The sequence below is a fragment of the Bubalus kerabau genome, chromosome 7 (genome assembly GCF_029407905.1).
Source record: "Bubalus kerabau isolate K-KA32 ecotype Philippines breed swamp buffalo chromosome 7, PCC_UOA_SB_1v2, whole genome shotgun sequence".
NCBI lineage: Eukaryota > Metazoa > Chordata > Mammalia > Artiodactyla > Bovidae > Bubalus > Bubalus kerabau.
In genome coordinates, this window is record NC_073630.1 from 103,687,147 (window position 1) to 103,713,958 (window position 26,812).

At 43.7% G+C, this 26,812-nt stretch overlaps 1 protein-coding gene across 8 annotated transcripts in view; it reads right to left on the reverse strand.

Annotated features, from left to right (window-relative positions):
• Window positions 1-7,990: 7,990 nt before the first annotated feature.
• Window positions 7,991-26,812, reverse strand: part of WDFY3 (WD repeat and FYVE domain containing 3) — a 285,583-nt gene continuing 266,761 nt past the window's right edge. For all 8 annotated transcript variants that reach the window (XM_055588993.1, XM_055588991.1, XM_055588987.1 and 5 more), the window contains 6 exons: window positions 25,024-25,206; window positions 23,512-23,608; window positions 19,817-20,140; window positions 19,087-19,198; window positions 18,537-18,734; window positions 7,991-11,343 (listed from right to left, as the gene is read on the reverse strand). In XM_055588993.1, the coding sequence (XP_055444968.1) occupies window positions 11,220-11,343; window positions 18,537-18,734; window positions 19,087-19,198; window positions 19,817-20,140; window positions 23,512-23,608; window positions 25,024-25,206 (1,038 nt within the window). In that variant the 3' untranslated portion in view covers window positions 7,991-11,219. The remainder of the gene's footprint in view (window positions 11,344-18,536; window positions 18,735-19,086; window positions 19,199-19,816; window positions 20,141-23,511; window positions 23,609-25,023; window positions 25,207-26,812) is intronic.

Sequence of the window (26,812 nt, forward strand, 5' to 3'; positions counted from 1 at the left end):
AATAAAGTTGTTAAATGACTAGACAATCTGTAATGGTAGATGTACAGGGGAAGGTATTCTGGGCCTGGGGAGGAGCAGGGGAGGGCTGCCGATTGTCTCCACAACCGGGGGCCCCACGACGTGTTGAGCCTCCCCTCCTTGCTGTCTGATGGGCATCATTGAGGGGTCGGCTTAGTACTGCCCGGACGTCAGGGAAGGCCTCCCTTAGAAGGTGACAGTTGAGACATGATTGAGGCAGGGGAGTGAGGAAGTGGAGCACAGATGGGTTAGGAGCCTCAAGGCAGACGTTACTGTTGGAGGGAGAGCCTGGCAAGTGTGCAGAATGAAGGAGGTAGGAGGAGAGGAGCCCTGCAGATTTTAAGGACTGACAGAATCCAGCATCTTAGTGGGCTTGCCTGGCTGAGAATGGACCATGGTGGCCAAGGCAGAAGTACAGAAATCCCACAACCAGTCCCCAAACTAAGGGTGAATTCACTCACACTGTACGTCAGCAAGTGCAAACTCTGGGTTGGAATACCCACGTTTAAAAGGAGGAAGATGCAAATCAATGCTAGCACACCTACACAAAACGAAGGCAGGAAAGCAGGCACACACGCCAAGAGCCCAGTCTGGGGGGCGGGGGAGGAAAAACCACCCTAAGGAAGGGAATTTTCTGGGAAGGCTTTGTATTATGTAATTTAGTGAAAATATGAGTTCAATAAAGGATCAGCGATGAAATGAGAGAATAATAGAATGATGTGAAAATGAAGATTGAAGAGCTGAGAAAACCAGTTGTGATGAGACTCATTCTTACTGAATTAGAAACAGTAAGAAATGGAATAGACTCACTGAAAATTCAACTATAGATCTTACACCGACTTGAAGGCAAGCCTCTCATTTATAGGCTAGAAAGTTCTTGAAGAGGTTAGTTATGTCATTTTTGTATCATCCACAAGGCCCAGTGGAATATGTATCATCATGGACATAAAATTGCTACCTTAGGAGAAGGAAAAATCTGTATGGATGGATCCACACTTGAGCCACAAGCATACTTGGTCACACTGCTGGGGTAGGTCTTGGTTTCTTTCTTTTGGCAGAATTGGCCTGCAGGGTCACACTGTGATGATCCTTGAGTTTATAGTCAGGCTGCTTAGGTTGACCTTTGCTCCCTGGTTTATTTCTTCCTAATCAGTTGGATCATAAGGCTGAGCACTGAAGAATTGGTGCCTTCGAACTGTGGTGCTGGAGAAGACTCTTGAGAGTCCCTTGGACTGCAAGATGATCAAACCAGTCAATCCTAAAGGAAATCAATCCCGAATATTCATTGAAAGGACTGATGCTGAAGCTCCAATACTTTAGCTACCTGATGTGAAGAGCTGCCTCACTGGAAAAGACCCTGATGCTGGAAAAGACTGAAGGCAAAAGGGGAAGAGGGTGGCAGAGGATGAGATGTTTAGATAGAATCACTAAGTCAATGGACACGAATCTGAGCAAACTCTGGGAGATAGTGGAGGACAGAGGAGCCTGGTGGGCTACACTCTATGGGGTGGCAAAGAGTTGGACTCGACTTAGCGACTGAACAGCAACAAATCAGGTTGCAAACAGGTGGCTTGGCTTTTATGTACAGAAACTATTTTAGGGTACAGGCTTTGTTTGAAATGTATAGCAGTGCTTGAGGGCAAAATCACGAAGGAATTGTTTTCCTATAAATAATAGTTTTGTGCTCTGGAATGCAGCTTGCAACTTGCCTTTGCCTTTGTTGAGCAGGAAGTGTGACAGTCGAAGGCCAAGGTTGAAGTTCCAGCCCTGTATCTTGACGATAAAGCTGGGCCTGATAGAAAGAATATCCTAGTCACCACCACCGCCCCGCAGCACCCACCCCCCCACCCCCACCCCCCGAGAGAGAAAATGGAAAATGGAACCTGGAAGCCGTCTGTAAAGATCATTGGCCTTGGAGTTGGGAAGTTTAGGGGCAGAGCAGGGAATTAGATTTAATAAGCAATAGGGCTTTGGGAATGTCAAAGCTTTCTCTGAATCCCTTTCTTCTTGGTGCTCAGTGAAGGTTTGGGCCGCATGATTTCCAAGGGCTCTTCTTGCCTGCTGCGAATCCGCCTGAAGATGAACTTGCCGTCAGTGGCTTTAGATATTTAGGCTTTAGAAAATGCACCACTCCTTTTACATTCATATTTCTAATTTTTTGTGGTTATTGTTCAGGACTCTTTGCGGCCCCATGGACTGTAGCACGCCAGGCTCCTCTGTCCTCCATCTCCCGGAGTTTGCTCAAATTCATGTCCTTTGAGTTAGTGATGCTGTCTAACCACTTTCTCTGTCCATGGGAATTTCCTGGGAGGAATACTGGAGTGGGTTGTCAGTTTTCCTCCAGGGGATCTTCCCGATCCAGGAATCGAATCCACATCTGCATCGCCTGCATTGTCCGGCGTATTCTTTACCACTAAGTCACCTGGGAATCCATTTCTAAATTAATGCCACACTACATGGAGAACATCTGGCAAAGCACTACGCGTCCTATATTGTTGTTCGGTCTGTGAGTTGCGATCCCATGAACTACAGCGTGCCAAGCTTCATGGTCCTTCACCATCTCCTGGCGCTTGGTCAAACTCATATCCATCGAGTCAGTGACGTCATCCAAATACCTCATCCTCTGTTGTCCCCTTCTCCTCCTGCCCCCAATCCCTCCCAGCATCAGGGTCTTTTTCAATGAGTCAGCTCCTCGCATCAGGTGGCCAAAATATGTGAAGAGCGAACTCACTGGAAAAGATATGTATTACCCAATTTAATCTTTATAACAATTCTCAAGTATCATAATACAGAACTGACTTATGAGGAAGCTCAGATGTGGAGAAGGGGCCTAATGTCACACAGTAAGTGGCAGAACGAGAACTTAAACCTCAGACTGACCTTCAGTGGTCAAGTTCCTGACCAGCTCACCATTTTAGGCACAGCTATACTCAACAGGAAGGGTTACAGTGTTTTTCAGTGCAGTTCAGTTGCTACTCAGTCGTGTCCAACTCTTTGTGACCCCATGAACCACAGCACACCAGGCCTCCCTGTCCATCACCAACTCCCGGAGTCCACCCAAACCCATGTCCATTGAGTTGGTGATGCCATCCAACCATCTCATCCTCTGTCGTCCCCTTCCCTCCTGCCCCCAATCCCTCCCAGCATCAGGGTCTTTTCAAATGAGTCAGCTCTTCCCATCAGGTGGCCAAAGTATTGGAGTTTCAGCTTCAACATCAGTCCTTCCAATGAATATTCAGGACTGATTTTCTTTAGGATGGCCTGGTTGGATCTCCTTGCAGTCCAAGGGACTCTCAAGAGTCTTCTCCAACCTCACAGTTCAAAAGCATCAATTCTTCCACGCTCAGCTTTCTTCATAGTCCAACTCTTACATCCATACATGACCACTAGAAAAACCATAGCCTTGACTAGACGGACCTTTGTTGGCAAAGTAATGTCTCTGCTTTTCGTATGCTATCTAGGTTGGACATAACTTTCCTTCCAAGGACTAAGTGTCTTTTAATTTCATGGCTGCCGTCACCATCTGCAGTGATTTTGGAGCCCAGAAACATAAAGTCAGCCACTGTTTCCCCATCTATTTGCTGTGAAGTGATGGGACCGGATGCCATGATCTTAGTTTTCTGAATGTTGAGCTTTAAGCCAGCTTTTTCATTCTCTTTCACTTTCATCAAGAGGCTTTCTAGTTCTTCACTTACTGCCAAAAGGGTGGAGTCATTTGCATATCTGAGGTTATTGATATTTCTCCCAGCAATCTTGATTCCAGCCTGTGCTTCCTCCAGCCCAGCGTTTCTCATGATGTACTCTGCATATAAGTTAAATAAGCAGGGTGACAAAATAAACAGCTTTGACGTACTACTTTTCCTATCTGGAACCAGTCTGTTGTTCCATGTCCAGTTCTAAGTGTTGCTTTCTGACCTGCATACATGTTTCTCAAGAGGCAGGTCAGGTGGTCTGGTATTCTCATCTCTTTCAGAATTTTCCAGTTTATTGTGATCCACACAGTCAAAGGCTTTGGCATAGTCAATAAAACAGAAATAGATGTTTTTCTGGAACTCTCTTACTTTTTCCATGATCCAGCAGATGTTGGCAATTTGATCTCTGGTTCCTCTGCCTTTTCTAAAACCAGCTTGAACATCTGGATGTTCATGATTCATGTACTGCTGAAGCCTGGCTTGGAGAATTTTAAGCATTACTTTGCTAGCATGTGAGATGAGTGCAATTGTGTGGTAGTTTGAGCATTCTTTGGCATTGTCTTTGGGACAGGAATGAAAACTGACCTTTTCCAGTCCTGTGGCCACTGCTGAGTTTTCCAAATTTGCTGGCATATTGAGTGCAGCACTTTCACAGCATCATCTTTTAGGATTTGAAATAGCTCAACTGGAATTCCATCACCTCCACTAGCTTTGTTCGTAGTGATGCTTCCTAAGGCCCATTTGACTTCACATTCCAGGATGTCTGTCTCTAGGTGAGTGATCACACCATCATGATTATCTGGGTTGTGAAGATCTTTTTTGTACAGTTCTTCTGTGTATTCTTGCCACTTCTTCTTAATATCTTCTGCTTCTGTTAGGTCCATACCATTTCTGTCCTTTATTGTTTTTACATGGTCAAAATTTTGGAGCCTTGACTAGAAGAATGTGACTAAAAAAAGGTCGTCTTAGAAACCCCAGCACTCCAGTGATGCACTCTTGGTCTGTGTGTGCTTTGAGCTGGGGAGGCAGTTTCTGGCAGAGGGCCGTGGCCCTAGCTGTAAGCCCAGTGTGGCAGGGCCTGTCTTGCACCTGGCAGGCTTCAGAGGGAGCCCCACTGAAAGCCCCGGGTCTGCGATTAGAAACCTGGCTCCAGGTCAGTTTCAGACTGGTTGCTTTAAAATTGAGGAACACCTCATGTGTCTTCTCCTTGGACCAGTGCTTCTGCAATTCAGAGTTCCAGACCCTTGGGATTCCTGAAGACCCTCTCAAGGGTCAAAGGCAAGATGAAGATTATTTCATGGTAATACTGAAATGTTTGCCTCTTTCAATGCATTGATATTTGTACCGAACTCAGAAGTGAAACAACGGTGAGTAAAACTGCTAGAATTGAGGCATGCGATCGGGCAGCAGCACCAAACTCCCACTTGTGATGGTCTTCGTTGTCAAGCACTCCCAGGAAAAGTATGTTTCTCTTAAGAATGCCCTTGGAGAAGCTGTGAAGTTACTACTGTTATTAAACCTTGAACCTAAAGTTACATGACACAAAATGAGAGGCACCCAGAAGGTGCCAGGTCCATCAGGTACAAGGTTCATCTTGAAGAGAAGCACTGGCAGTTGAGTTGCGGCTGGCTGGTGGCTTTTCTCCCGGCATATCTTTCCTCCCGGGATATCTTTCCTCCCTGGAAGAGCAGGAGACAGACCTCTCAGTTCTTGGGTAGCAGTGTTGTTGAAATAAACAAGGTGAGCCTATTGCTTCAAAGAAACAACAGTGACTGGTGCCAGTGATAAAATTCTAGGTTTTAAGCAGAACTTAAAGAATTTTGGAAAACTTGTGATATCCACTACTGTGAGCTTGACTTAGAATTTCCTGAGACTGCTAGAGATGTTTTGATATTATGTATGACGTGGTTTTGGGGGATACATTACAGGATGAAGTGCATCTTGGAAGACCCACACACATTGCAGCAGTGGTGATAATAGTTCTAAATGGCCAGTGGTGTTGTTGTTTAGTTGCTTTGTCATGTCCGACTCTTTTGCGACCCTGTGGACTGTAGCCCACCAGGCTCCTCCAGCCCATGGGATTTTCCAGCCAACAATACTGGAGTGAGTTGCCATTTCCTTTTCCAGGGAATCTGCCTGATCCAGGGATGGAATCTGAGTCTCCTGCTTAGCAGGCTGATTCTTTACCACTGAGCCACCTGGGAAGCCCTCTAAATAGCCAATGAGTGCTATAAAATTATACAGGGGTAAAAGATCCATTCAAAGTACAAGACAGACTAATGGGTTTTCAAGCAATGGAGTATAAAAAGTTCACTGATAAAATGGGTTGGCCAATAAGTCCATTTAGGTTTTTCTGTACAATGTTATGGAAAAGCCCAAACTTTCTGGCTAACCCAATAGTTTCAATACCATATAGCAATCAATCTTTAAGAAACTTATTCAGAAACAATGACTTGAAAAGGCTATTAAAATACCCCTCCCCGCCCCACTTCTAACCACATACCTGTGTGAGGCTGGATTTCCCTCCTATGCTTCAACCAACATGAAGAATCACAAGAGACTGAACGTAGAAGAAAATGTGAGAATCCACCTGTGTTCAATTAAGCCAGACATGAAAGAGGTTTGCAAAACTGTAAAGCCATTCCTCTGTCTTTACTAATTTTTTCTCTTGTGGTTTGGAAAAGTTTTTTTTTTCATAGACGTATGTAATTGATGTTACTACATAATAGTTTCATCATTGCTATTTCTATGTAAATTAATATATGTACTTTTAAAATCTCAGTTTTTATCTCTAATACAATGCCTATTAATAGAGGCAGCTCACACAAACAAAAGTGATAGTTTTAAGGATCAAAATGGTCTGAGACCAAAGAGTTGGAAAAGCTACTTTAGACTCATCCCATGCTCACAGTCCGTGTTGACGCAGGAAAACCTGGTGCAGCAAGAGGGATTAAACGCGGGGCTCCGGAAGTCACCGTCTCTGAATCCCGAGCCAAGGCTCTCTCAACACCATACTATCTCTGAGTTCAGTAGCTGAGCTTGGTGCCACTTCTAGCAAAAGTCAAAAGAACAATATATAAATAAAAAAGGAACTTTGCAAAGGGTGGGGGAAAATGAGAATATTGTTAAAGCAAAAAAGTCTAAGCCGGTGCTAAAGCAATTCCATCTCTGCTTCTTCAACACTCCAAATGGGCCGAAATGAGGGGTGAAGAGGAAATTTTACTGGAGAATCAAAAGGCAGACATGGGACTTACTGAAGATCGTTTGCACATTTTCCTTTAAACTCTGAAAAAAAATTTTGCAAGTCTGTCCTTGACAGCAACTCTTCTTGAGGTCATTAGAATTATGAATAGTACTACATTAAAACAATGAGAACTGCTCCGGGTTTTCTCTTATCACTGATCTATTTTTGAAGAAGTATCTATTGTCTTAGAAATTCTTAGCATTCCTGTATCTTCTGGCTCTACAGTGCAGTTGCACTGGGGGGGAATTTGTAATAAGCACAATATCCTCAAACGTGGGACTCTACTATTTATACTTAAGATGATATGGAAATTTTGTTAGTATATTTAGAAAGAAGACATTAAAGCAGCCTAAATAAACTTAAGTGTTTTCTACATTCCCCCTTTCTGGGAAGTCAGTTTTCAGACCAAATAAGCTAGTAACTATAAAAACAGATGTGAGTTGCTAACAATCTCGGTCAAAGGCTGAAATGGAAAGTCTAGCTGATGACAGAGTGTGCCGTGCTTCCGGAAAGAGGCAGGACAGCAGAATATTCCTGATGTGAATATAGCAGGGGCTGGAGACAGACAGAGATATAGTTTATCATTGCTTACATTTCACAATATGATGGATAAGAGAAAAAGCTCAGGGAAAAGGAGCCGAAACCATGAGATGTAGTCCTTTTCCAGAGGTTCATTCAAGTCTGAAGGTCATGTCTCCCAAGAGCCACTTGTCTCTCCCTGCGGCTGTGCACACAACCCCGGGAGTCCAGCATCACTGGGAAACTCAGGATGCGGAAAGCCTGGCTTTAAAACATGGATTGCACTAGAACTGGAGCCAGATCCTAGCAGCCAACACCTCTGCAAGCAGAGACTTTAAGCAGGCGCTTCTGAAAGATATATTCACAACTAGAAAAGAACTACACACCAGTTTTACTGGACCTCAATTTTGTTTTTCCTTCTCTGAAGAGCTGGCTCAAAAACTTTTTCTTTTTTTCCTGGGGGTGGTAAATAGGAGGTATTTATCTGAAATGAAAAAAAAAAAAAAAGTATCTGGACTACTGCATTTAATCATGTATTGTAATTGTGTTACTCTACCTTTTTGCATCAGAGACAGATATACAATGAACATTCAGTTATCACAGATTGCACACTAAGAGAGTAATTCTTCAGGCCTTTTACATAACCACCAAAGAACAGATATTGGATTCTGCAATATAGTACAAAAGTCCACAGTCAATCCAGTCTTAGCCAGTATCTTCAATTTACTTCTGTTGCTGTACAAATAATCGGCCATTACTAGGGCTTACAAGTTAATAACAGGACAAAAAAATATACATTGCACTGACACAAAAAGTCAGCTGTGTTAATAGTCATGCAACAAGTAACCAAACTTGCTGAAATTAAAAATACTTTCTAAAAACAGTTTTAATGGCATAAATATTTTATACACAGTTCATTTACCCAAACAAAATGTATTTAAATGATACAAAGCAAAAATAAGTTTCTACCAACTTTATACATAAGAAAGTGCAAAATAACTTATCTAGAGTGTTTTGCTATTATCCAGACGGATGGCTGCTGTGGGCAGCTAGTCTCTTCAAAAGCATGACATTACCATGCCACACTACACGCAAATGTTAGAAAACATGGATGAATGGATGGATGGATGGACAAACCACTACAAAGATCAGGCAGAAGCCCTGTGAGGTACTCTCAGAGAAAGAACATGGACCACACAAAGGTGGGTGTACATGCTGAGAATATATGTTGGTAAACAAATGTACATGGAACACAGAAAGACATCCAGAGAAATGATTAGTTGATGTGAGTGAGTGTTCTTGGGTGTGTGAGTGATTTGTGATTTCTGCATTAAAAGCAAAAAGGAAAAGAAACCCCACTGAACAAAAACGGTTGCCCACAGCACCAGCTGCCAGAGGAAATACTATCATGAGGGTTTTGGTTTCCACCTTCTAGTTATGGAAGTTGTGTCGGAAAGTTTAAAAGTGTTCATCTCATATAACTTCATATTACATAGAGGAATAACCTTTAAGTAACTACGTACAGACATTCATATATTCAAGTCTTTAAAGAACATCTCTGCCGTTGGGTTTGGGGTAAACGTGGTTCGTGGACACAAGGAGGACGCCTCTTTTAAAAAGTGTAGAATAACACTGCTACAACTCATCTCTAGGTCCGGACAGGGGCAAAGCCCACGGCTAGGTGAGAGCACAAGTCCTGCAACTGCTGAACACCCAGCATTATTTATTAGAACTGAAGGAAGAAGGTTGGGGGCGGAGGGGGAGGAAGATGGGAGAGAGGGAGACACAGGAAGGAAAACAGAACACAACTCTTCTTCAAGTTAAAGTATTAATGCCAATAATCCTTTTATTAACAAGTATATTTGAACTTTTAGAAATGGAAGTGTTTTCCTCAATTTTGATATGTAATCATAAATAGACGGTAGGCTCAAACCTAAGTAAATAAAGGTGTAAATTTAGTAAGCATAAGGCACTAAAGCAGCCTTTATATTTTTCTCTTGGAGACCTAGTTATCAGGAAGAACAAATTTGTTCTTAAGCTGGTTTCAGCCCATTAGGTACAAGGTTACTATTGTACCAATGCCTCTGCTTGAATGCATGTGCATATATGTGCATTTTAGTGCATAAGTGTGCCTGTCACCAGGGCCTAAAGATGAAAAATCGGGAATGCCAAAGCCGCTGTCCTTCGTGTGATACTCCGAGAGGTGTGAAGGCCTGTCCTTCCTTTCCTGGGCCATAAATGCTTCAATGTTTTTCAAATCACAGGGCTTTTAGATTTGTTCATAATATTATCACTAAATATCTGAAAATGTTAAAATCTAGATTAATCGTTTCATTTGTTTTATATATATATTTATATATGTACATAACACACATTTTAAAAAATCCCACCACCAAAGCCTTTTTTTTCTGTAAACGAAACTTATCTCTTCGCCCCCACCAGCTTTAGTCTCCCTGGATTTGTGTGTTCTGTATCCAACTAGTAGAACAAATTAAATAACTAAATATTAAAATACTGTAATTATATTCATAGCAAAAACAAAAAAATAGACATTGATACAGTATAAATCTCACTGTTTTCAGGTAGATGGCATTAAATGGTAAAGGTTAAATATAAGCAGTTCTGACATGATCCAGTTTTACAACAAGGTTTACATGTTAATTCTGTACACTTTTTTCTTTTGTTTTAACCCTTTTTTGGAAAATAAGCTATAGTAGAACATTAGTGTCACCAAAGACACATACTTCTTATGTTCTATGCAAGAGAAACTAATTTGGGTTACATGCAAATATATTTCCATTAGTTGAGGCAGGGTGGTTTCCTGCACTGCGTGGATTGCCCGACCATCAGGGCGCAGTGCTAAGAACGGATGCTTTGACCACAGGGCAGTCCAAAGAGAAGTCTACGTGGGGCCTTATGACATCAGAACAACACCGAGGTGGTGTGTAGCCATGTGCAAGATGCCCAAAGATTGCCAGGGTATCTCAGGGCCAGATTCCTGTTCTCCCACACTGTTTCCTAAAGAAGGTCCACATGACATTGTTTTGGTTACTAGCTTAGGTTAAGTGGAGATACCATGGGCAACTTGAGAGAAAGGACATCGGGCACACGGGCTGGGCTTGAAAGGGGGAAGGAAAAAAGACCACAGATAATGTCTTTGAGGATTTAAAAAAAAAATATTTATAATTAATTGGTGAGCGATGTCAGACAAACCATAAGTATTTCATTGAATTAGTGGTTTAGTTGGAAGTCTCATGTTACAGGCTGTTAAGTCCTTATTTAGAAAAAAGGCCTTTGTGCCTATTTACAATATACACAGTTACTTGCAAAGAAGTCAGATTTACAACCATTTTCTAAAAGCCTTTTTTTTTTTTTTTGTAGTCGTTGATTTTTCCAATTGAGGATGAGTAGCTCTACAAAAACGAGACGCAAGAAAAGAACAGTTAATACGTGAGGATTTTCTCTTGGAGACAGCGACTGTTAAGGGAGAGTCGGATATTGAGACGTTGCTCCTGGGAACCACCTCGTCTTCTCGGCAGGTGCTGCCCATCTGCACAGTGCCTGCCCCACGACTGGACTCTACGCCCGTCTAGTCAGTGTTCCCTTTGAATCCCACACTTCAGACGCGCGGTGTGAAGAGATGTGTAAACGGAGACTGCTTCGATGCCCTCCGAGCTGCGAGTTGTGACGGGGGAGGCGGGAAGCGGGGTCTCGCGAGTGTGGTCTCCAATCAGCTGGGTGAATCTTCAGCAATTCCGAGGCCCGTCTTCTGAACTCCGCTCATGCTGTAAGTTGTAGTAACAGTTCTGACAGACACGTACTGGGGAGGAGATTTTCAAGCGCTTGATTTCTGACTGAAATCGGCTGCACCTAAAGAAGAGGCAAAACCAAGTAGTTATGGATCTTTTCCCACATCGGACCACTGGGCCCCGAAATGCTAATTTAAAAACAGAATGGACAGCCTGCAGTATAACGCTCAAGACCATACTGTGTCAGAAGAATGCCAGAGGCCGTACTGGGTCATGTGGTTTTTGACCAAGGACCACAAGGAATGCTGTATTCCTTGTTTCATTCTATGAAGAAAAGTGCTAATAGACCAAGGCAAGGCATTTATTTGACAAAAGAGAATTAAAAAAAAAAAAGATTCTCCTACAGGATGAAGCCAAGGGAAATGAACAGCTCTGAGGCCATTCTTCCTGCGCAGGACGGAGGTAGGGCATTCTTCCTCATGTCCTGTAACCTTGGGCGGTATGCCAATGTCTTTACTTGGAGCCTGACTATTTTCCCTGGGCATTATAGCTCTTACTATTCATTTTAAAAGCTACTTTGGTCAAGTCACTAAAGAGTTCTTCTGAGCTTTTAAACACTTTGAGTCACTCTTCAGTCATTTCTTAAACAGGTAGTTTGACTTTTCTGTCTGGTCCAAATGTTCTCATTTTCTGTTTATCTTGACAGAATTTCTTGAGGTGGAATACACACTTAGAGATGTTCAAGTTCTTTATAGAAAGCATTCTTATTCCTGGCATAAAGCAGGATATGACCCTGAATGTGGCACTCCGTCACTTTGAGCTTGGCTTTTCACAAGACTGAAAATTTTATTTTCTCCATTAATCTACCAGTAGAAGTGTCCAGGGAATAAGTGAAGCGCCACCAGCCTCGGGGGTTTAAGGGACTGGACTTTGAGGAGATCCTCAGGAATGCTGGCAAGCTCCCTTAACAGCTCAAGGGTAAAAGATCATGGCAGGGCTATGCCCTCTGGGACAGCATTCCTTCCATGCCCATTATGTCATCATCAGTCACTTGTTTGGTTGGTTTTTCAAATAAAGCCTCCATTCAACATTTGAGGGCCTGGGATACTTTAAAGAATCACCTACATGTAAACAGTACTTTGAAAATTAAACACTACAAAGAACAGATGTATGTCAGCAGACATATGGAGGTGCTGATTACCAGAAATTACTGGATCACTAGGCTTCACAGAGTGGGTGTCTCAAAGCACAGAAGCTCAAGACAGATTCCTCTGCCATCATGGAAATTCCTGTAAGAAGTGGCTGGCAGCAACTTTCTGCTACCTCACCTTGAATCAGACATCTCAGGAGAAAAGGTTTAAGACATTAATCTGAAAAAAAATTTATAATTATGATAACACTTTTTACTAAACACCTATACTGCCAGATTTGCATCTGGTGCTTTACAAAACTCATATGTGATTTCAGAGAGGGCTAGTAATGTGCTGAGATGACGCAATGGACAACAGCCCAGTGAGCACCCGGGCAGTGTAAACCCAAGACCGTAGCCTTTCCAATAAGCCAAGGCCCTCAGTGACTGGCTCAGGAGCAATGGCACACTTGGTGGTTTCTGTGAAAACGTCTTTTGAGTAAGGCGATATAAATATTAGTGAGTGCTGCCTGGGGCGTCTTTTCTGTGAAAGCGTCTTTCGAGTAAGGCGATATAAATATTAGTGAGTGCTGCCTGGGGCGTCTTTTCTGTTGTCTGCCATGAAAACTAAGGACTGGGGCTTCCCTGATGGTCTAGTGGTTAAGAATCTGCCTGCCAATGCAGGGCACATGGGTTCAATCCCTGGTCTGGGAAGATCCCACATACCTCGGAGAAACTAAGCCTGTGTGCCACAACTACTGAGCCCACACACCCTAGGACCTGTGCTCTGCAACAAGAGAAGCCCATGTACCGCAATGAAGGGTAGGCCACACTGCAACTGGAGAAAGCCCACGAATAGCAATGAAGACCCAGTGCAGTCAAAAATATGTACAAGATACATTCTTGCCTGGGAAATCCCATGGACAGAGGAGGCTGACAGGCTACAGTCCAAAGGGTCACAAAGAGTTGGACACAACTGAGAGACTAACAGGCAAATATCTAAGTAAATAAATGTTAAAAAAAGGAAAGTAAGGCCCGAACATGCATATGTGGGACCCCAGTATATGACAGAGATGCCAAGGAGTCAATGCATATGGGACAGCTGACGCTTCACACCTGGGAAATGTAAGTGATCCCCACCTCATGTCGTACCCCCAAATAAATTCCAAGTGGATTTGAACCTAAAGACCCAAATGTGAAAAACAAAACTTTGAAACTTTTAAAAGAAAATGAACAAGGCCATCTTCATGACCTCAGTACAGAGAAAGATTTTTTAAGGCCAAAAAAAGAAGCAAAAGTCATAAAAAGTAACACATGCTACTACATCAAAATTCTAAACCCGTGTGCCAGAAAAAAACATACATCAAGTTAAAAACACAAGCCACAGACTGGCAGAAGATATCTGCAAGACATATATAAGGCAAAGGATCAGAGCCCAGGATACAAAACAACTCCTCAAGTAGGTGGAAAAAAACAGAAGAGCAAACCCAAAGGGGAAATGGGCCAAGTTACCCAAGAGGAAACTCAAAACTGCCAATAAGCATATGAAGAGATGTTCAACCTCAGAAACGCTGCAAGTTAAAACAACACAATCTGGCTATCAGATTGGCAACAGTGGAAAAGCTTGGCGGTACCAGGTATGAATAAGCACTGCAGGAACCGACATATCCCGCTGGAGGGAGAGCGAACCGGCACTACTGTTCTGGAGAGTAACGTGGCCGTAGCTACTTAAGCTCAGGGGTACGTCTGCCATCTATCAGTTCCTTTCCGAGGTATCTCCTCTAGGGAAACTCCAGCTTGTGAATGAAGAGGGCATTTATAATGGTGTGCACTGCAGTATTGCTTATTGTTCTGAGAAAATGAAAGAAAATCCCTTGAGTCCATCAAGGACCTCCCTGGTGGTCCAGTGGTTAAAAGTCAGCCTGCCCTGTGAAAAGAGACAAAGATGGTCACTTCATAATGATCAAAGGATCAATCCAAGAAGAAGATATAACAATTATATATGCACCCAACACTGGAGCACCGCAGTATGTAAGACAAATGCTAACAAGTATGAAAGGAGAAATTAACAATAACACAATAATAGTGGGAGACTTTAATACCCCACTCACACCTATGGATAGATCAACTAGACAGAAAATTAACAAGGAAACACAAACTTTAAATGATACAATAGACCAGTTAGACCTAATTGATATCTATAGGACATTTCATCCCAAAACAATGAATTTCACCTTTTTCTCAAGCGCACATGGAACCTTCTCCAGGATAGATCACATCCTGGGCCATAAAGCTAGCCTTGGTAAATGAAAAAAAATAGAAATCATTCCAAGCATCTTTTCTGACCACAATGCAGTAAGATTAGACCTCAATTACAGGAGGAAAACTATTAAAAATTCCAACATATGGAGGCTGAACAACACGCTGCTGAATAACCAACAAATCACAGAAGAAATCAAAAAAGAAATCAAAATTTGCATAGAAACGAATGAAAATGAAAACACAACAACCCAAAACCTGTGGGACACGGTAAAAGCAGTCCTAAGGGGAAAGTTCATAGCGATACAGGCACACCTCAAGAAACAAGAAAAAAGTCAAATAAATAACCTAACTCTACACCTAAAGCAACTAGAAAAGGAAGAAATGAAGAACCCCAGGGTTAGCAGAAGGAAAGAAATCTTAAAACTTAGAGCAGAAATAAATGCAAAAGAAACAAAAGAGACCATAGCAAAAATCAACAAAACCAAAAGCTGGTTTTTTGAAAGGATAAATAAAATTGACAAACCATTAGCTAGACTCATCAAGAAACAAAGGGAGAAAAATCAAATCAATAAAATTAGAAATGAAAATGGAGAGATCACAACAGACAACACAGAAATACAAAGGATCATAAGAGACTACTATCAACAATTATATGCCAATAAAATGGACAACGTGGAAGAAATGGACAAATTCTTAGAAAAGTACAACTCTCCAAAACTCGATCAGGAAGAAATAGAAAATCTTAACAGACCCATCACAAACACGGAAATTGAAACTGTAATCAAAAATCTTCCAGCAAACAAAAGCCCAGGTCCAGACGGTTTCACAGCTGAATTCTACCAAAAATTTAGAGAAGACCTAACACCTATCCTGCTCAAACTCTTCCAGAAAATTGCAGAGGATGGTAAACTTCCAAACTCATTCTATGAGGCCACAATCACCCTAATACCAAAACCTGACAAAGATCCCACAAAAAAAGAAAACTACAGGCCAATATCACTGATGAACATAGATGCAAAAATCCTTAACAAAATTCTAGCAATCAGAATCCAACAACACATTAAAAAGATCATACACCATGACCAAGTGGGCTTTATCCCAGGGATGCAAGGATTCTTCAATATCCGCAAATCAATCAATGTAATACACCACATTAACAAATTGAAAAATAAAAACCATATGATTATCTCAATAGATGCAGAGAAAGCCTTTGACAAAATTCAACATCCATTTATGATAAAAACTCTCCAGAAAGCAGGAATAGAAGGAACATACCTCAACATAATAAAAGCTATATATGACAAACCCACAGCAAACATTATCCTCAGTGGTGAAAAATTGAAAGCATTTCCTCTAAAGTCAGGAACAAGACAAGGGTGCCCACTTTCACCATTACTATTCAACATAGTTTTGGAAGTTTTGGCCACAGCAATCAGAGCAGAAAAAGAAATAAAAGGAATCCAAATTGGAAAAGAAGAAGTAAAGCTCTCACTGTTTGCAGATGACATGATCCTCTACATAGAAAACCCTAAAGACTCCACCAGAAAATTACTAGAACTAATCAATGACTATAGTAAAGTTGCAGGATATAAAATCAACACACAGAAATCCCTTGCATTCCTATACACTAATAATGAGAAAACAGAAAGAGAAATTAAGGAAACAATTCCATTCACCATTGCAACGGAAACAATAAAATACTTAGGAATATATCTACCTAAAGAAACTAAAGACCTATATATAGAAAACTATAAAACACTGGTGAAAGAAATCAAAGAGGACACTAACAGATGGAGAAATATACCATGTTCATGGATTGGAAGAATCAATATAGTGAAAATGAGTATACTACCCAAAGCAATCTATAGATTCAATGCAATCCCTATCAAGCTACCAACAGCATTCTTCACAGAGCTAGAACAAATAATTTCACAATTTGTATGGAAATATAAAAAACCTCGAATAGCCAAAGCGATCTTGAGAAAGAAGAATGGAACTGGAGGAATCAACCTACCTGACTTCAGGCTCTACTACAAAGCCACAGTTATCAAGACAGTATGGTACTGGCACAAAGACAGAAATATAGATCAATGGAACAAAATAGAAAGCCCAGAGATAAATCCACGCACATATGGACACCTTATCTTTGACAAAGGAGGCAAGAATATACAATGGATTAAAGACAATCTCTTTAACAAGTGGTGCTGGGAAATCTGGTCAACCACTTGTAAAAGAATGAAACTAGAACACTTTCTAACACCATACACAAAAATAAACTCAAAATGGATTAAAGATCTAAACGTAAGACCAGAAACTATAAAACTCCTAGAAGAGAACATAGGCAAAACACTCTCTGACATACATCACAGCAGGATCCTCTATGACCCACCTCCCAGAATATTGGAAATAAAAGCAAAAATAAACAAATGGGACCTAATTAACCTTAAAAGCTTCTGCACATCAAAGGAAACTATTAGCAAGGTGAAAAGACAGCCTTCAGAATGGGAGAAGATAATAGCAAATGAAGCAACTGACAAACAACTAATCTCGAGAATATACAAGCAACTCCTACAGCTCAACTCCAGAAAAATAAATGACCCAATCAAAAAATGGGCCAAAGAACTAAATAGACATTTCTCCAAAGAAGACATACAGATAGCTAACAAACACATGAAAAGATGCTCAACATCACTCATTATCAGAGAAATGCACATCAAAACCACTATGAGGTACCATTTCACACCAGTCAGAATGGCTGCGATCCAAAAGTCTACCAGCAAAAAATGCTGGAGAGGGTGTGGAGAAAAGGGAACCCTCTTGCACTGTTGGTGGGAATGCAAACTAGTACAGCCACTATGGAGAACAGTGTGGAGATTCCTTAAAAAACTGGAAATAGAACTGCCTTATGATTCAGCAATCCCACTGCTGGGCATACACACCGAGGAAACCAGAAGGGAAAGAGACACGTGTACCCCAATGTTCATCGCAGCACTGTTTATAATAGCCAGGACATGGAAGCAACCTAGATGTCCATCAGCAGATGAATGGATAAGAAAGCGGTGGTACATATACACAATGGAGTATTACTCAGCCATTAAAAAGAATACATTTGAATCAGTTCTAATGAGGTGGATGAAACTGGAGCCTATTATACAGAGTGAAGTAAGCCAGAAAGAGAAACACCAATACAGTATACTAACGCATATATATGGAATTTAGAAAGATGGTAACAATAACCCTGTGTACGAGACAGCAAAAGAGACACTGATGTATAGAACAGTCTTATGGACTCTGTGAGAGAGGGAGAGGGTGGGAAGATTTGGGAGAATGGCATTGAAACATGTAAAATATCATGTATGAAACGAGTTGCCAGTCCAGGTTCGATGCACGATACTGGATGCTTGGGGCTGGTGCACTGGGACGACCCAGAGGGATGGAATGGGGAGGGAGGAGGGAGGAGGGTTCATGATGGGGAACACATGTATACCTGTGGTGGATTCATTTTGGTATTTGGCAAAACTAATACAATTATGTAAAATTTAAAAATAAAATAAAAATTAAAAAAAAAAAAAAAAAAAAAGTCAGCCTGCCAATGCAGGGGACGCAGGTTCAAACCCTGGGTGAAGATCCCAGCCGCCACTGGGCCACTGAGCCCATGAATCACATCTACTGAAGCCTGTGCACCTAGAGCCCTGCCTCTGCAAGAAGAGAAGCCACAGTGAGGAGAAGCCATGGTGAGAAGAAGCCACGATGAGGAGATGCCACGGTGAGGAGAAGCCGAGCACCGCAACTAGAGAGTAGCCCGAACCCTCGCCGCAACTAGAGGAAAGCCTGCTCACGGCAGAGACCCAGAGCAACTAAAGATAAACAAACAAAAATTAATTTTTTAATTAAAAGGAAAGAAAGCTTGCATCTCATCTTACTTCTGGCAGAAGAGCTGACCGCAGTTCCTGCAATGGTGCCGTCTTTCCGTGAGAGAGAACCGCACGGAGCAGCCTGAACAGCTGTCCCCTCCTTCGTCCTTCACCCAGTGGTCAGCGGCGGAGCGGCCGGGCTGGTCGCTCACAGACCAGCTGAACACCCGGCCCCGACTGTCGCCCACGAGGATCCTGCTGTGGTCCCTGCAGGAGACACGGCAGAGTCACCGCCACGCGGCCGCAGCTCCCTGTGACCCCAGTCCCCAGTGGATGTGTGTGCTGGGGAGGGGTCGAGCATGAACAGGCACAGAACAGCACTGAGCCAGAATGCGCACTTCCATCTCGACCCTCCATGCATCAAATCATGCTGTATCTCTGAAGAACAGAGAAGGCAAAGTTTTTTGGTTTTGAAATTCACAAGTGAAATCCACACACTGGCAGGTGTCCTGGTGTGTCTGGTACAGCCCCACAGGATAATACAGATGAAACCTGTGCTCCCCAGAGGTGGCTTGAGTGTGGGTGCCTGGGCTGGGCCCCAGGAGAGCTGGCCACTTACTTGGAGACGCCCAATGCAGTGATCTCGGCAGGGTGAGCGTTGTCCTTCCGGTCGAAGGCCGTGTGCATGGTCAGCTTACTCCTGAACACCAGCTGCCGTTCCCAGCGGTACCCTGGGGCGGAAAAGGGCAACGCATGACTGATGAAGCAAAGGGAGCCCATGTATGGTAGGTGGCCCCTGACAAAGGGCCCTCAAACTTCAGGGTGCAGCCGAACACAGCTCTGGCAGCCTCTCTGGTTCTTGGTCACTGCTGCCTTGGTTATTCAAGGTCCAGCAGTCTAGCCTGACACTGACCATGGACTCAGTTAGGCCTTCACAAGGACAAACATGGAGAGGGGGAAACCCTCAGTACAAGACACAACTTCTCCAGTTGAGGACGTGGCCCCTAACTCTATCACAGGTAAAGTTCTCTGTGAATAGAGTTTTATCTATTTATCCGTAATCCATAGCCTACCCATTTTCAAAAGCTTTCATAATTTGTGAATGAATGAAGTTTTGGTTTGAGGTTATTTTTCTTTACAACATGCCCAACATATTGCAAATGCTACTGTAGGATGGAATCTCCAAGGGTCTCTAGGTCCACTTTACACAAGAAGAAACGTGAGGCCCTCTTGGCGGGCGGCCTCGGTCACAGGGATGGGGCAAAGAAGAGCTGCAGCGCTCTGCCTCAGTCCACCGACCCTCGCCAACCCACAACGCTTGAGAAACAGACGTGGGACTTCCGAGTTACCAGGCTTCAATCGGCTGTAATTCCGCGCCTCGATGGGATTGGGGTGGGGGTGGTTAAGGGGAGTCTGAAGATGAGGTCTGCTCTGGCCCTCTGAATAGTTCACAAATATGAAGCCGTCTTTCTCATCGAGGCTGAGCTGATCGGACCAGCGCCTGGAGTCGTCGGAGCCACTGTCGTTATACCAGGTGGCTGTGGCTCGGCAGGAGGCTGCCCGGGGCCGGTGGCTGGTGCTGCTGGGCTGGCTGGGCGTGTCCTTGGGGTCCTGGCTGACGCTCTGCTCGTCGGCTTCGGAATCGCTGCTGTCCTCGTCCTGGGCTTCTTGCCCTGGGTGATGCATTGGGGGAATTAGAAAACACACACACATCATGGTTAGATCTAGCTTTGTCCCACTGGTATTTTTCCTCTACTGGTTAAGACACGAGAGACAGTAATTTAAGCTCAATATTACAATATGCAAAGTCGCTTCAGTTGTTTCCCAGTCTTTGTGGCCCTGTGGACTGTAGCCCGCCAGGCTCCTCTCTCCATGGGATTCTCCAGGCAAGAATACTGGAGTGGGTTGCCATGTCCTCCTCCAGGGGACCTTCCTGACCCAGGGATCAAACCCACATCTCTTATGTCTCCTTCACTGGTAAGAGGGTTATTTATCACTAGCTCAAACTGGGAAGCCATAAAGGCAAATAAATTGCCAAAATTTTCAGTTAGGTATGATAGAAAAATGGTAGAATTTCAGAGTTCATAGACTGTTGTGGCCCAAATCCTTAGACCGGCATTTATTCTTTCACGATCCGGCCAAAGCCTGCCTTTACGAGCCTCTCGCCGCCCGCACCTGCCTCGCGGCCACAGCTCAGCTGGACGCGCCCCCTGCTCTCCATGTGCTCTCCATGCAGCCCTGCTCCTCCTTGCTGCGAGTTTTGCGCACGTGGGTTGGCCCTGCCTGGACCCATCTTCCCAGTATCTGTGTGTTTCGATGTGACCTCTCTTTTAAGACATATCTTAAATGCTTCTTTCTCTAAAATCTTACATGGTTCCTGCAACAGAAAGTTAACTCTCTCTTCTGGGCTCCTTTAACAGCTGTATGGCTCTCACACATTTAAAATTATCACCCCAAACTATCACATTTGGTCATTATTTCTGCAAGACAGTGGTCAGTTGGAGAGAAGGAGTCCCAGCATGGTGCCTTCCACATAGCAGTCAATATAAATGACAGCACAGATGAACAGACTATGGATAGAAATCTTAATTGAGAATTTTGTTCTTCCTCCTCTTTCCATTGTTATTGTGCATTTCTTCAGATCAATTCCCTTGCAATAGTCTACTGGAGGGAAAACTGGCTTTCCTGGTGGCTCAGACGGTAAAGAATCTATCTGCCTGCAGTGCAGGAGACCCGGGTTCAATCCCTATGTCAGGAAGATCCCCTGGAGAAGGGAATGGCAACCCACTCCAGTATCCTTGCCTGGAGAATCCCATGGACAGAGGAGCCTGGCAGGCTACAGTCCACGGGATTGCAAAGAGTCAGACACTACTAAGCGACCAACACTTTCACCTACTTTTCAAATATATGTAACTGGAATAAAGGAGAGAGCAAGAACAAGAGAGCAGGGACCTCCATGGTGGTCCAGTGGTTAAGAATTTGCCTTTCAATGGAGATACAGGTTTGATCCCTGGTCAGGGAACTAAGGTCTCACACGCCGCAGGGCAGCTCAGCCTGTGTGCCTCCACTATTGAAGCCGTTCGCGCTGGAGCCCATGAACCCGCGTGTGTCAGTGAAGACCCTGCGTGCCACACCTGCACCTTGACTCAGCCAAAAACAAACAAACAAACAAGTGAGCAAGCACCAGTCCACTATGCGTATTTTTTAACTAGACAAATACTTAATTTGCCTGTGGTAAAGTCTGCCTGCAATGAAGTAGACCCAGGGATCAAACCTGAAGATCCACCCGAAGGAGGAAATGGCAACCCACTCCATTATTCCTGCCTGGGAAATCCCATGGACAGAGGAGACAGTCCATGGGATTACACAGAGTTGGACATAACTGAGCGATTAACACTTCTACTAACGTTAGTAATCTGGTTGGCTAATTTCAGGGTTTTTTTTTTTAACCCAATGGCTTATGATCATGGAAATCTTCAAACAGTGGTCTTTGACACGGGTTTGATTTCCAGAGAGCCACTAGCTCTGTTTTTCATCTGGGGCCCTGCCCTTGAGTCCTACCACTTTGACATGGTCCCAAGTTAACCCCTTCTGTGGGCTGCTCTCCGCCTCTGCCACTCCTGCCAAACTTTGTCCACAATGTGAAAACATAAAGAGGACGGAGACATACAAATGTCTCTCCTCCCTGAATCTGACCCCTTCTTCTGTCCTTATTTGTATTTCCCTGTTTTTCACCTACAAGCTTTGTTAAGAGGAAAGGAGAGGGACACACTTCTCATTACGCTGAACAGTCAATGTCTGACACACGACAGTTATTAACTCTCAAATACTAACTGAACTGAATTCTGAGTGTAGGTCTTCAAACACCCAGATGCCTTTCTTCTTAGTGCAGCTGCAATTGTCTATGTGGAAATTTACACACATTCAAGTCATACAAGCATTACAATGTCCTGCTCATCGGTTCTGGCAAAGAAAATAAAAGCTACTGTCAGCTTACAAGGAGAAGGATTTGTGTCTTTCTGATAGTAAGTCTTTTCCCTTAGCAACTTCCTCATATTGTCAAACTCATGCTGAATTCTCAATGTACAAAAATTAGTCATGGAGACATGATCTAGAGGTTGAACTTAAAGCCCTGTTCCTTTCTATGAAGAGTCTTGGACCAGTTGATCTAAATCAGCGAGAGGTACTTCTCTGGAGACTCAGTAACCCAAAGCATACCTTAGCTTGATTCTTTGGTGCCATTTCCAAACATTCTGTGTGTGTGTGTATATACACACACAAATAAATCTATATTTCACTGGAAAATGTTAAAGTGCTTCACAAACAGCAGATACAGAACAAAGACTGGGGCTTCCCTGGTGGCTCAGTGGTACCAAGAACCTGCCTGCCAATGCAGGAGATGTGGGTTTAATCCCTGGGCTGGGAAGATACCCTGGAGGAGGAAATGGCAACCCACTCCAGTATTCCTGCCTGGGAAATAGATGGCCAGAGAAACCTGGTGGGCTACAGTGCATGGGGTCGCAAAGAGTCGCACATGACTTGGCGACTAAACAACAAGAATACAGACCACCAGGTTTCTGTCTGATGAAGGCCCGTTCTGAGGGGGTCTAGGGCATGGACTCTGGTCTGTCTCTGTGAATAGTTTACAAACATGGTGCTGCCCTGTCACTCACACGGAGCTGTTCAGGTGATGGGTGGCACTGAGGTGTGGCCCCCTGACTCACTGGACCGTGGACTCTTGGACCTGCTTTGTATTTCTCAGAATGGAAAGGCCAAGCCTCTGGTATTCTGGGAAGCTTGTAACTGTATGTATCGTGGGATGCGAAAGCTGACCATGAGACACTACCACTCGGGGCGTTGCCTGATGAACCAGAGAACTCTGAGCCTGCCAGGCTGCTTTGCACACCAGGTGGTTACGACCACTTCTGACAGCAATGCCCGACCTCAGGCTCTTGCTCACCTTGGTTGATGTAAGTTCTCATAAGGATTAAAAAAAAAAAAAGAAACATGAAAATTACTGCAAAACTTAGAAAATATTCCATACCGATTTGTGCTTCTGGACAGTCTTCCTGCATTTCGAGGACTTCAGCAGGCTCAGGGGCTGGTGTTTCAGGAACTTGCAAAAATTCCATTCTCCAAAACTGAATTTAAATAAGCATGGGAACAAAACAAAACAACACAGTTGAACAGATTACAGAAACAATTTATGAGTTACTGCATGAAGATGGATTCTCAGGGTTAAATAGGTAACCTGATTTCTCTTATTATGTACAGTCAGGTTTCCCTGTATCTTGAAAAATGTGGCAGGGACTGCTTACAAATTAAACAGTTCTCCCCAAACTGTGTTGCATGAGATGTCAGTGGGTTTTTCATAGTCAAGAGAAAAGGAATGGGGTCAAAGAGATTTCAGAAACACAGTTCAACTATGTACACTTCCTTATTTCCTACAAAACCCCTGTGAGCCTTATACACTGATATATACTTTACACCTCCAAGAAGGTGTACAGGAGGTAGGAGCCTAGACGTGTTTGGCTAGGGTGCTCTTCATGATGCCTCACAGACGGAGTGATCTGGGATGCTGCTCTGCAGGCCTGCGGCTTTGGGGGTGTGCCCTTTGGGGGTGTGCCCATAGTCTGAGAGTAGTGTGTGGCCGGGGAGTGGCCGATGGCCTCATTGTGTAGCTCTGCTTGTGACTGTGATTACAAGGGGAGCAACCATCTGCTCTCTCCTTTTACAGAGCATAATTAAAGAAGGACATAAAGAAAAATCTCCCGAGAGAAACACCTAAGTATTAGAACAGACTAAAAAGGTAAACAGTCTGTGGATTCCATTTTTGGTAGAGGCCCAATGCATGAACGCATCAGCTTCCCTGGTGGCTCAGACAGTAAAGCTTCTGCCTACAATAAGGGAGACCTGGGTTCGGTCCCTGGGTTGGAACGATCCCCTGGAGAAGGAAATGGCAACCCACTCCAGTACTCTTGCCTGGAAAAATCCCATGGACAGAGGAGCCTGGTAGGCTACAGTCCAAGGGGTTGCGAAGAGTGGGACACAACTGAGCGATTTCACTTTCTTTTCTTTTCAACACATGAAAACTAAGCAAAGGATAAATGGATCTAGGATTCAGGTAAAATTGCCCAGGATCTGAGACAAGAAAGGAATGGATGATGTGAGGGCCCTGGAAGCATGATCGAGCTCTGTGATCCTCTGCAGAGAAGAGACGGTTCGCATTTTCCCTAAGAAGCCTTCTGATGGGCTGAAAGGCCAATACTTGGGCAGCTGACATTTCTAGCAATCGCAGCGTGACAGGGAAATGGTGTCTAAGTGATCCTGTGTCAAGTGGTCAATAGCACTAACACATCTGCTTAATGGCAGAAAAAGAGGCCGAGTCACTGATGCTCCCCACGTCTGATAACCCAGTGGCCAAGGTCTACATCGGAGCGCGAGTTTGCTAAACAGCAGGACAACCTCCAGGTGTCTTCACCTGCAGACAGCTACAGAAGCTTCGGGTGAACCAGGGCAGCAAACACCCTGGCGCATGTGCTCACAGCGGACCTACCCGGACCACGCCATCCGAGTGTCCTGTGACGATGACATTCTGCGTGTCCCACTCGTTCATCTCCGACATGCAGCAGCAGATGATCTGCTGGCTCCTGCCTGTGAACGTGTTCACGCTCACGACGGGGTTCCCGTTGATGCTCCACACGTGGATGTGCGTGCCGGCGCAGGATACGATGTCCCCCTGAGACGGGGAAGAGAAACGTCACTCCCAGCAGAGGACACGCTCCTTTCAGCAGCAACTGAATCTTTGGTCTGGCTCTCGAGAACCACTGGTTCCAAGTGCTTTGACTAGTGACTGGGTAATTTCTGAGGTAGCCTGGAATCCAGAGCTTGCTGACTTAAAAAAAAATGCCCTGAACAGAGGCCTCTTTAAGAGTTCAAGGTGGCATGAAGACTGGCCAAGGTGATCTGGTGGTGGAGGTGGAAGCCCTTCCACATACTCAGCAGAGCCCTGCTGCATTCCATGTCAAAGCTATCTGTAATCTGAGGAGGTGATAACCACTCTCTTACCTCTTACTGTTTACAAAATCTATACCTTCCACCAAGAGGTAGGAACCCACTTAATTTTACAAAATGAGCCCAATCACAAAAGCCACAGGGTAGAAGAGAAATCTTTTACTTTGGTGCAGCTGGGACTCTCCTTCAATAAACAAAAAGATGAAATCTTGGTAACACTGTAATATCCTATTACAAATTTGTATTCACAATAGAGAAGAAGAAAGCTAGTATGTAGGTCATTTCTTGGCACACTGAATAAACCCTAAGACTCCCTGAGCTGAGAAGTCAGTTTTTCATGAGTTCCAAAGATAGGGGGAAAAAAATGAAGCTTTTCCTTCAAATTCTACCAGTTTGGTGAAAAAACAACCCACTTTTGTTAAAGGAACTAAGCTACTTCCTGAAGCATCAATGGTGTGTTGGTTAGTGCGCTGGGCCCTTTAGATACCCCAAAGCTTTTACACCACCCCAGGCAGCCTCTCGTATCCCTGAGATAGTCTGACAGGAGTGATGCTAGGTCTGACTTCAGAAATGATCTGGTGGATTTCAGTACAGCCAGTGGGTGTAGGACAATGTACAGGAATTGGAAGATGGTCATCAAAAACAATAAATACGCCAGCAAATTTGGAAAACTCAGCAATGGCCAAGGACTGGAAAAGATCAGTTTTTATTCCAATCCCAAAGAAAGGCAGGGCCAAAGAATGCTCAAACTACTGTACAATTGCACTCATTTCACAAGCTAGCAAAGCAATTCTCAAAATTCTCCAAGTTAGGCTTCAACAGGATGTTAACCGAGAACTTCCAGATGTTCAAGCTGGATTGAGAAACGGCAGAGGAAGCAGATATCAAATTGCCAACATCCACTGGATCATAGAAAAAGCAAGAGAACTTCAGAAAAACATCTACTTCTGCTTCTCTGACTACGCTAAAGCCTTTGACTGTGTAAATCACAACAAACTGTGGAAAACTCTTCGAGATGGGAATACCAGACCACCTCTCCTACCTCCTGAAAAACCTGTATGTAGGTCAAGAAGCGACAGTTAGAAAGACATGGAAAAATGGACTGGTTTCAAATTGGGAAAGGAGAACATCAAGGCTGTATATTGTCACCCTGCTTATTTAACTTCTATGCAGAATACATCATGCAAAATGCTGGGCTGGATGAAACACAAGCTGAAATCAAGATTGCCAGAGAAATATCAACAACCTCAGAAATGCAAATGACATCACCCTTATGGTAGAAAGTGAAGAACTAAAGAGCCTCTTGATCAAAGTGAAAGAGGAGAGTGAAA